This window comes from Cryptomeria japonica, chromosome 5 (assembly GCF_030272615.1).
Source record: "Cryptomeria japonica chromosome 5, Sugi_1.0, whole genome shotgun sequence".
Taxonomy (NCBI): Eukaryota; Viridiplantae; Streptophyta; class Pinopsida; order Cupressales; family Cupressaceae; genus Cryptomeria; species Cryptomeria japonica.
Genome location: NC_081409.1, coordinates 186434841 through 186446315, shown reverse-complemented (window position 1 = coordinate 186446315; position 11475 = coordinate 186434841). Strand labels below are relative to the sequence as shown.

The following is an 11475-nucleotide window of genomic DNA, read 5'->3' as shown; positions in this document are numbered from 1 at the left end:
CCTCCCCCCCCAAAAAAACGCTTGATTTGCCAAGGTTTTACACTTTTTCCGGAGGGATGCTTTCTTAAAGTTATCCCTGGTACCAAATATAGAAAAAAAGGATAAAGGAGAACTTTTAACTTGCTTCTTCAAGGGTCACACAACATAAACATTGTGTTAAGAAGCATAGAAATATGAAAATTTACTACACAATTTACTCTCAAAGCATGCTCAAAGATGGCATTTTAATTGCAAAAGAAAACCTAAATCCATGAAACATGCAATATTACAGTGCATGTATGACAAATATACATTTCAAGCGTATTGTTTGTGTATTTGAATTATTATGTTTCAATTTTGGTGTGGATAAAGGTCAAGTATACAAAATTTCATCATGTGTTCTCATCGTTATGGAACCATGAGATGCTTGGACTTCAAACAACTCAACAAAGCCCATGTTGTCAGTTAGAATAAATAGTGTTCATTCATGGAGAGAATGTAAAACATTTTTGGTTTAGAAAAGAATGGCGTGCATATGATTTTTCTTAAAATATATTGGCATTGTTGATAGCAAGGCACAATTTGTGTAGAATTTGGAGGTAAGTCACTCACCATGGCCTCAATGAGTTTCATTTCTTCAAATTTGTATGCCACTGAATCATTTTATATTGTCTCACATAAAAGAAATAAAACTCATTGAAGCCATTAAATGAAGGCATGCATTTTTGGATAGTTGTCTCGCACCAGGAAAAACAAATATTGGGGAGTCAAAATATTGTCCTAAATAGGAAAAATGTAACATTTATGTATATTGTCCTCACTAAACTTCACTCTATTTTCATTGTACCAACAATCTTTATTATGTCACACATGAGAACTACATATATAGATTCCATGGCTACTACAGAGCTCTCCACACCCATAACGATTCCCACATCTTTTGTTGCTAATGTTGGAGCATCCTCCATCACTCAACATGTCATTCATGCCCTCTCCCTTTAACTCTCTAATAAATCTCAGCTTGTCTTCTAGGAGTAATTGGGCATGAACTTCAATTTGTCCTACCTCTACATCACTTACAAGGGCTCCTTTGTCACTTAAAATGTTGTGATAGGATTGCCTAATCAAATAAACAATAAATAATCTCACTTTAACATACTAACTTACATGTATTTTCTATTGGTGTAACCCTTGCACCCTCTTTTGGTGCAAGTACTAGTTATTTTATATTGAAGGTTCAAACAATGAAGAAGATGAAGAACTAACATTAGCTTTTTTTAGTTACAGAGTTATTTGCAATATTTATGTCCTAACTTAAGAATTTTTTTAATTTTCATTTCATCTTATGTAATTGAGATTACTTATGAGATGAAAAAAAAAAATCATATGTAATGACACCTACATCACACTTTTCCTATGCAAATAACACTTTAGAAACACATCTCCTATTAATATGCATGGAAGTTAGAATCTACCACTAACTTCTGATTCAACCTCTTTTCTATATAATGAAGGATTCTCATGTAGTTCTAAGCTTTTGAAGGTTGCACATACAATGAAAATCAGTCAATAAAAGCTTCTTTCAAATATTCCACCATGTTCTAAAAATTTTGTCGATTATACTAGGAGGAGCTACTGAATTCTTACTCAACATTCATACATAAACTTAAATTTAAATTTTCTCCTTTGGGTGAAGTTTAATTGGCAACCCCATAGCAGGGATAAGCATACGATTGCCAATAATCTTTTCATCAGCTACTGAATTCTTACTCAACATTCATACATAAACTTAAATTTAAATGTTCTCCTTTGGATGAAGTTTAATTGGCAAGCCCATAGCAGGGATAGGCATACGATTGCCAATAATCTTTTCATCAGGATTTACCAATGACCACTTATATTTGCAAACAAGATGATGCACAAATACTATCACCTCCAGTTTTGCAAAATCATATCCGGGACAAAAGCGAGATCCTCCTCCGAACGCTGTATAACTAAACGGGGGAATAGCTTTATCAAAATGAGCTGGATCAAAAGCTTTTGCATTTTTGAAGATTTCATCATCCATGTGAGTAGTACTAGTCACCCAAAACAGCTGTTCGAAGATGTTTAAGAAGGGTTAAATGTCTTAAACCTAAATCCAAAAACTACATAAACATTAGTATTAGCATTAGTATCATTATTGTAAATACCTGCCATCCTTTGGGAATAGTATAACCTTCATATTCAACATCTTTGATTGCTTTTCTGAAACCTCCAACAAGTGGTGGCGTCAAGCGAGCAGTTTCTTGTGCTACCTTCCATGTGTATTTCATCTTTTGCATGTCTTCCCATGTAAGGCTCTCATTTGGTGGTTTCTCTGCCACAATCTTCATTTGTTCTGCATCATCATCAAACTTTCTTATTAGATAATATCATGATCATCAAACTTTTCTCTGTAATTAGAAATCACAACCAAATTCAGAAAATTGGCACAAGTGATTGAATGTCAATATAAGATATTTATAATCCATTTAAAGAAAAAAACAATTAGATTTATAGAATGAAGAGATGTGAAGGGAAAACAATACAATACCATCAAGAACGTTTTGGTAGATATTTGGATGCAGGGCCAGGGTTCTAACAATATGGGTTAGAAGAGTAGCAGTAGTGTCATGGCCAGCTATGAGGAGGGCTATGATATTGTCCATGATCTCCTCTTCCGTAAGTGCTTTAACATCACCATCATCCTCCATAGTAAGCAAACATGACAATAAATCTTGTTGAGGAGAAGCCTTTCCTTGTTGCAGTTCCTGCTTCCTCACTTCCATGATTAACGATAAACGCTTTATAATCCTATGACGAGCCTTTAAGCTCCTGCTAAAAGTGGTCCCTGGTATATTCCAGGCAAGAGACCACATACCCTTAATGGCTGTAAGAAAATCCTGGCGAAGTGCTTCCCTCTCATTGGTGTCGCTCAAACCGCAAACCAAATGACAGGCAAATTTGAAGGCAAGCTGCCTCATCAATGGCAACACAATTATACTCTCCTTTCCTTCCCAACACTCAGCAAAATGTTGTCTCAAAAACGCATCTGTTTTGCCCACATTTTTCTTCAAGACATCTGGTTTAAGAAATCTCATGACAGCACTTCTCATCCTTTTGTGCTCATCTCCACAAAGTTCAAGAATGTTGGTCCTCCCCACAATCCTTGACACAGATTTGGGCTGCTTGGTAATCATGATGTTGTAGTCAATCTGGAGGAGAAAACGGTTACCAGCTTCACCAGTAAGGACAACTGTGGGGGAACCCATTAATGAGGTCTTGAAGACAGGCCCATATTTTGTAATCCTTTCTTGTATCCATTCCTTGTGGCGGAATTCTCTATATGCTCTCAGAAATTGAAGGGTCTCCCCTATTATAGGCAGGCCTACACTTCCAGGAGGTATGTTCTTCCCTCTACCATGAAGAAGAAATAATCCTAAACCTACTGCAACTGCAACTGCAGTGGAAAGTATTAGAAACAAAGATCCAGACTCCTGAAATTCTATGAAAAGCTTGGATATTTCAAAATCCATTCTGTATTACCCAATGGACACTTCTTTGCATTGAATGAAAGGCTTGGAACAACTTATAGTGCCGGGTGAGTGGCGGATTGAAGAATTTGCTGGCTTACAATCTTAAAAATTGATACAATTGACATTTTAAGAATCTGGCAAACTGGAATCTATTCTTCTTAATCAATTTAATTAGAGTGAGGGTTAGAATTAAGGTTAAGACTGTAAATGATGTTCAATTTACATTCAATATGCAAGTTATATTCTATTTAAACTGGTCTACTTCTATATATTACTGAATTAACATATGAATCTGACTATCTTCTTATTTGTGGCAGGTGAGAGGAGCATTTGTTATTTTCTATGTCCTATCTCACAAGTGCCATTCACTATATGTATATAACAAGTGGGGTATGATCAAGCAATGCCTTGATCAGTCATGACTGATCAAGACATTACTTGATCATGCCTCTTTGTTAATACCAAACAATGCATGTTCATTACTAATGCCAACCAGTGTGTTTATGCTTAAACACCCAATGACTATCGGTGTTTGCATAATCCTAACAGACGACAACTATCGGCATATGCTTAGTCTTAACAGCCGATAACTATCGGTAAACTTTATCATGCCACCCGATATTAATCGGAGCACATATAACCCGATATCAATCGGTGTTTGATTAATCATTTTATATTTATCAATTATGTTAATCGATACAAATCGGAATGCATGAGCATGATTAGTAATCGATGAACATAAAAAAATGATGTAGTATGATTATCAATGTTAAGGATTTGATCGAACTGAATAGGTTAATTATATGCAAATGTAGAATGGCTATCAAAGAAGAATTAATTGCTTGAAGGTTTCCATCATGATTATCTATATGATAAATGATTGAATGAGAGACTTCATTTATCTCTCATTCAATCATTTATCTTACCGAAGCTATCATGCATTAACACTCCCTCTTAGCTAGGTAAGATGAATGTAAGCAATATATTCAAGCATCACAATTCAAATGATAGTTAGCATTCTTTACTTAATTTGACATTCTAGAAAATCATACCACCTAATCACATGATATGAAGTATCACCTAAACACATGATATTGATGTCCATCACGTCAATCTTGTGATGACAAGATATCACTTAAGCATGTGATATCAGTATTGCCTAAACACGCAATACTTAAGGATAATCATATGAGGAGGATTAACTTCTCATCTTATCCAAGTTGTGATATGTGCACTAACACTTTATACAAATGTTTTATCACAACACAATCATGGCACATCCATGACACACCAGAGATCCAACATGATAACTGGTTTGGACATTATAAGATCGTCACCTTATAATGTCTCCATACAAGTGTTCATTATCTTGAGAGATCGTCACGTCTTAGATAAGAACTCAGGGGATAAAAATCCAAAATGTCCTATCATGACAAAGAAGTTTACACATTAAACATCTTATTGATATGCAAATACAGATTACAAAGCAAATTACCTTTCTATCATACCTAAACCTTTTCTGAAGTGATCAACCTTCACTCTGGAAAGAGGTTTGGTCAGAATATCTGCAGTTTGATCTCATGTACAAACATATTCTAATTGGATCACATTCTTGTCTACCATATCTCGCACATGGTGGTATGGATCCAATATGCTTGGATCTATCATGGAACACTGGATTCATTGAAAGTTTTATGCAGCTCTGATTGTCACAATGTATAACAATGGGTTTCATAGGCTCTCCAAACAACCCCACAAGCAACTTCCTAAGCCATACTATTTCTCAGGAAGCCATAGAAGCTGCAATGTATTCTGCCTCAGTCGAGTTTTGAGCTACTGAAGACTACTTCCTACTGATCCAAGATATCATGGCTGAACCTAGACGGAAGCAACACCCTAAAGTGCTTTTTTCTGTCAGTTACACTTCCAGCCCAAACTGAATCTGTAAATCCATGGAGGTTTATGTCAACTTTCTCATATTTGAGACCAAGGTTTAGAGTACCTTGTAGGTATCTCATGGAGGTTAATCTATCCCTTCCCTTTGAGAGAAACCTCTAGCTACAAATCCAGCCTTGTGTTTTTCAATACTACCATCTGCAGCATGTTTAATCTTAAAAAGCCATTTAGATGAAACAACAGATTTCTTAGTTGGCCTAGGAACAATCTCCCAAACATCATTTTTCATAATGGACTGATACTCTTCAGACATGGCATCCTTCCATACTTAATGTTCAAGAGCCTCTGATACATTGTTTGGTTCGACTTTAGAGAGATTATTCATAAGGGCAACATAGCTAGTGAATCTGTTAGGCCTTTTGCTTTCCCCGAAGGTCCCTAAAGGAGCAACAAACTTCTGAGCTTCTGCTACAGTTTTGGTTGCCCATAGTGGTCTTTTCTTGAGGTTTTCTCTAGGTGCACTTTGAGTTTCACTCCCTCTGAAGCTCAGGAGTAGGATCTCTATCTATGCTAGGGGTGGGGATATAGACTTCAGGGTTTAGAGAGCTTTGGGCTCTTTTGAAGGCTAAGTCTTCTTCAAAGATCACATCCCTGGTTAGTTTAATATTCTTTTGACTAGGTATATAGATCCTGTAAGCTTTGAGGTTTCACTATATCCTACAAAGATTCCCCTTTTTCCAGAAGGCTCTAGTTTTAATCTTTTCTCTTTAGGTACATGAATATAGATAGGGCATCCAAATATCCTAAGGTGGCTAATATCAAGTTTTGATTTAGTAAAGACTTCCTCAGGGGTTTTATCTTCAAGATGAAAGTGGGGACATCTGTTTTGAATATATACAGCAGTGCTAGTTAAGATTGATATTTAGATTCTGATCAAGAATCATAGCTTTGGCAGCTTCAACAATTGTCCTATTTTTCCTTTAAGCTATCCCATTTTGTTGAGGGTTATAGGGTATTGTTAACTCCCTCTTAATCCCTGAATTTTTACAAAACTCTTTAAATAATTCTAATGTGTATTCCCCCCCATTGTCAGTTCTTAGGGTTTTAATTTTATTTCCTGAGTAGTTCTCTGTTAGTGATTTGAATTCTTTAAACCTATTAAGGATCTCTTCTGATTCTTTACATTTCAAAAAGTAGATCCAAGTTTTCCTAGAGTAGTCATCAACAAATATTATATAATACAGAAATCCCCCCAATGAAGGTACGAATATAGGTCCACATACATCAGAATGAACTAACTCTAAAATTTTACTTGTTTTCCTAGTACTATTCTGAAAAGCACCCTTAGTATTCTTACCTAGTGCACATCCTGTGCATGCCCTTGAATGATATTGGTTTAACTTGGGTAGACCTGTGACAAGGTCCCCCATTGATGATAAAGCTCTAAAATTTAGGTGGCCTAGTCTTCTGTGCCAGATTTCATTTGCATCTGTGGTCTCATGAATTAGGGCTATGTTGGGTTCTGTACATAGCTCATACAAATAGCCTTGTCTTTGACCAACTGTTTTAGCTTTCTTGATGGATGAGTTCTTTGGCCAAGCTAGTACTTTGTTCTCCATGAAGGTTACTCTGTATCCATTGTCCTCCAGTGTTGATATTGAGACTAGATTTCTTTTGATGCCTGGAACATATAGCACTCCTCTAAGTTGTAATGATACACCTGACTTTAGTTTGATGGTGCAGGTTCCAACTCCTTTGACAAGGTGTGTAGAATCGTCTCCGATAGTTACTTCCTCATCATTCTCTTCTTTCATAGAGTCTAGTACTTCTTTGAATCCTGTGATGTGTCTGGATGAGCCACTATCGATCACCTAGGAGTTCACTTTGTTGGATATTTGATTTGTTAGTGTTGAATAGAGTACATACTTCTCGGAGTCTTCTTCCCTTTTGGATTTTCCTGTTTTGGCAAATGTGGCTTGTTTAGCTCTTTCTAGACATTTGGCAACATAGTGCCCAAATTTGTCACATTTGTAACATTGAATTTGAGAGAGGTCTTTATTGAAGGAGTTCTTGCCATGATGTCCTTTTCTCTTTCTAAATTGCCTTTGCTTGCCTTTCTTATTTGAGTTCGTATTAAGAACTTGGAGATCTTCATCTATATTCTTTTGTTTGATCCCTTCTTATTTTGTCTTGATTCCTCTTGGAGATAGTCAGCCTTCAGCCTATTGAACTTTGGAAAGTTATCTCTTGCACTGATGCCTTGGACGAATGTTTCCCATATGCTAGGCAACCCATCTAGAGCAATGAGGGTTAATTCTTTACTTTGGATCTCATATCCAAGGGTTGCCAGTTCATCCCTTAGGGAAGATATTCACATGAAGTAGGCATTGACTGATTCTCCTTTTGACATGGCTATGTGATTTATCTCTCTTTTTAGAGCCAAGGTTCTACTGGCATTAGATATCTCAAAATAATCTTCAAGTGCTTTGAACATATTGAAGGTTGTTTCATGCTTCCTTATAATGGGCATAATCTTGTTCCTCACCCCATCAACTATGATTTTTATAGCTTTATCATTTCCTTCTCTCTGGATTGCTTTGTCAGGTTCAGTCTCAGGTTCTTCGGTTTCAGTTTTTACAAATGTTTCAACTTTATTTTCTTTTAGAATCATTTGAATTCTGAATTTCCATGCGGAGAAGTCATCACCTCCTGCAAGCCTGTCTTCAAATCTGATAGCGCTAGCCATTGATAGAATTGTGATTTTGAATATATGCTTGATTTGAATTTTACATAAAATTGAACAGCCTCATGTTCGATTTAACTATAGCTCTGATACCATGTAAATGATGTTCAATTTACATTCAATATGCAAGTTATATTCTATTTAAATTGATCTAGTTCTATATATTACTGAATTAACATATGAATCTGACTATCTTCTTATTTGTGGCAGGGGAGAGGAGCATTTGTTATTTTCTATGTCCTATCTCACGAATGCCATTCAATATATGTATATAACAAGTGGGGTACGATCAAGCAATGCCTTAATCGGTCATGACCGATCAAGACATTACTTGATCGTGCCTCTTTGTTAATACCAAACAATGCATGTTCATTACTAATGCCAACTGGTGTGTTTATACTTAAACACCTGATGACTATCGGTGTTTGCATAATCCTAATAGCCGATAACTATCGGCATATGCTTAGCCTTAATAGCTGATAACTATCGGCGTATGCTTGACAACCGATAACTATTGGTAAACTTTATCATGCCACCCGATATTAATCGGAGCACATATAACCCGATATCAATCGGTGTTTGATTAATCATTTTATATTTATCAATTATGTTAATCGATACAAATTGGAATGCATGAGCATGATTAGTAATCGATGAACATAAACAAATGATATAGTATGATTATCAATGTTAAGGATTTGATCGAACTGAATAGGTTAATTATATGCAAATGTAGAATGGCTATCAAAGAAGAATTAATCGCTTGAAGGTTTCCATCATGATTATCGATATGATAAATGATTGAATGAGAGACTTCATTTATCTCTCATTCAATCATTTATCTTACCGAAGCTATCATGCATTAACAAAGACTAGAGTTAAAAATAGAATTAAGATTAAGATTAGGATTAGGGTTATAGATAGAATTAGGTTTAAAGGTAATGTTAGGGTTAGGATTTAAAGTATTAAATTAATTAGGATGAGGGTTAGAATTAAGATTAAGGTTAGAGTTTAAGATAGAATTAAGATTAAGGTTAAGATTAGGGTTAGATAAAATTAGATTTAAGGGTAATGTTAGGATTATGATTAGAGTTAAGGGTAATGTTAGGATTAGGATTAGAGTTAGAATTAGAATTAAAAATAAATTAAGGTTAGAGTTAGAGGAATTAGGGTTAAGACTAGAGTTAAAGATAGAATTAAGGTTAATGTTAGGATTAGAGTTATAGAGAGAATTAGGTTTAAGTGTAATGTTAGGGTTAGGGTTAGGGTTAGAGTTAGATTTAAAACTTAAAAAATAAATTAAGGTTACAGATAAAATTTATGTTAACATTAGAGGTAACCTTAATATATCATTTGTTGTGAAAGGTAACCAATCATGTCATGCCACTACACAAGTATTGAGACACTTGTGCATGCCTATTGGTCTCACTTTTTTTTTGGACTGTTTTAGACAACTTGACAAAAAGCATGCTGATGTGGCATCATATTTGATGGTGTGGCCCTGAAACCTTAGTTATAAGCATAGGACTTGCCAAGTAAGCTGTTGTTAAAAATTTGGAATGATTTGAAATTTCCACGTAAGATTTTGAAAAGTACTAAGTTAGAGTGCGCAACTACTAAATCCTCTCCTCTAGTTCAATAGTATCCATACTAATCACTCACAACAAAACTACTCATTTTAAAGAGCCAGCATAAAAATAAGATATCTTTGATTCGTTGGGAAAGATTTCCAATAGATTATATTACTGTCCATGTCTGATGGATTTAAGCTTACGGCAGATTTTAATTTTTTTATTTAGTATGTTGACGGTAAGAACAGACAAACTGGAATCTATTCTTCTTAATCAATTTAATGATCCGAAGATTCGAACTTGGCACTTATTTCTTGTACAAGGGAACTTTGATACTGCCCATAGATCACACTAAATGTCTCTTCATTTTGCCCAGGGTGGGCTCCACTCACTTGATATCTTCGTTGGGAAGATTACTGTCCAGGTCTTATTCATTCTTGTTTTAAATTGAATTAAGCTGACGCCAGATTCTAATTCTTTTATTTACTAATGTTGACGGAAACAACAGACAAACTGGAACGTATTCTTTTTAATCAATTAAATGGTCCGAAGATTCGAACTTGGCACTTATTTCTTTGTACTACTCATAGATCACAATAGAAATCATCCTCCTTGTTCACATGTCAGCATTAAATCACACATATTAAATAATATAGAGTCTATACATCACAATAAAAATCATCATTTTTGTTTGGATATATTTATAGATCAGCATTAAACTACACACATTAAGCAACATATTAAATTTAAAAAATTTCAATCTATTCTAAATGTTTAACATTTTTAAGTATAAAAATAAAAAATTTAATGTGTGTAATTTAAACCATCTCACACATATTTATTTCGGCAAGTTTAATTTTGTTACTCTGTGTTTGATATTAGATGTTGAAGTGATTCCTTCCTGGTGACATGAATACAAAAATTCCATAGACCGTATTTTATTGATTTGGAAGGGGTCCATGGGTTCTTTTCTACCTTTTTTTGAAGATGTTGTTTTAGCTAATAAAGGTATCACTTTTAAAATAAGGTTGTTTGTAATTGTTTTATATAGGTTATGTATGAAGTCATATCTAATAATAGAGTTTGATATTTGTTTTTAATCTAAATAGGTAGTATTTTATTGATTTGGAAGGGTTCAATAGATTCTAAACAGGTTGTCTTTTATTTATTTGGAAGGGTTCAATGGATTCTAAACATGTTGTCTTTTATTGATTTGGAAGGGGTCAATTGATTCTTTTCTACCCTTTTTTTTGAAGATGATGTTTTAGCTAATAAGGGTATCACTTTTAAAATAACATTGTTTTTAATTATTTTATGTAGGCTATGCATGAAGTCAAATCTAACAATAGAGTTTGGTATTTGTTTCTAATCTAAATAGGTCATATTTTATTAATTTGGAAGGGGTCAATGGATTCTAAATAGGTCGTATTTTTTTCCTACGACACTCTTTATCATCTTGATGATGTGTGATTCGAAATGTTGATTCAAAAATTGCTACACTATCTAATCTAGAAGCAAATGTAATAATTCTATAGATTGTGGAAACTTAATATCATTAGGCCGTATTTTATTGATTTGGAAGGGGTTAGGATTAGAGTTAGAGTTGGAATTAAAATTAAATTAAGGTTAGGGATAAAGGTAGAGCTTATATTAAAATTAGCATTACAGGTAAGATTAAGATTAGTGTTAAGGTTAAAAATAGGATTTGAATTAGACCTAAAATTAAGAT

The 11475-nt window shown here is 34.5% G+C and overlaps 1 protein-coding gene across 1 annotated transcript; it reads right to left on the bottom strand.

Annotated features, from left to right (window-relative positions):
- Positions 1-1740: 1740 nt before the first annotated feature.
- Positions 1741-3536, bottom strand: LOC131060913 (cytochrome P450 716B2-like). The gene is made up of 3 exons (XM_057994352.2): positions 2555-3536; positions 2172-2359; positions 1741-2074 (listed from the first exon to the last, which is right to left on the bottom strand). The coding sequence occupies exons 1-3, from the start codon at positions 3534-3536 to the stop codon at positions 1775-1777; spliced, it is 1470 nt and encodes a 489-aa protein (XP_057850335.2). The 3' UTR covers positions 1741-1774.
- Positions 3537-11475: the final 7939 nt, after the last annotated feature.

Bases quoted from the DNA above. Each gene is read 5' to 3' on its own strand.
- LOC131060913 (XM_057994352.2), bottom strand. From the start codon at position 3,536: ATGGATTTTGAAATATCCAAGCTTTTCATAGAATTTCAGGAGTCTGGA. The intron at 2,360-2,554 runs GTATTGTATTGT...ATGATGATGCAG, and splicing joins CTACCAAAACGTTCTTGATG to AACAAATGAAGATTGTGGCA. The intron at 2,075-2,171 runs GTATTTACAATA...ATCTTCGAACAG, and splicing joins CTATTCCCAAAGGATGGCAG to CTGTTTTGGGTGACTAGTAC.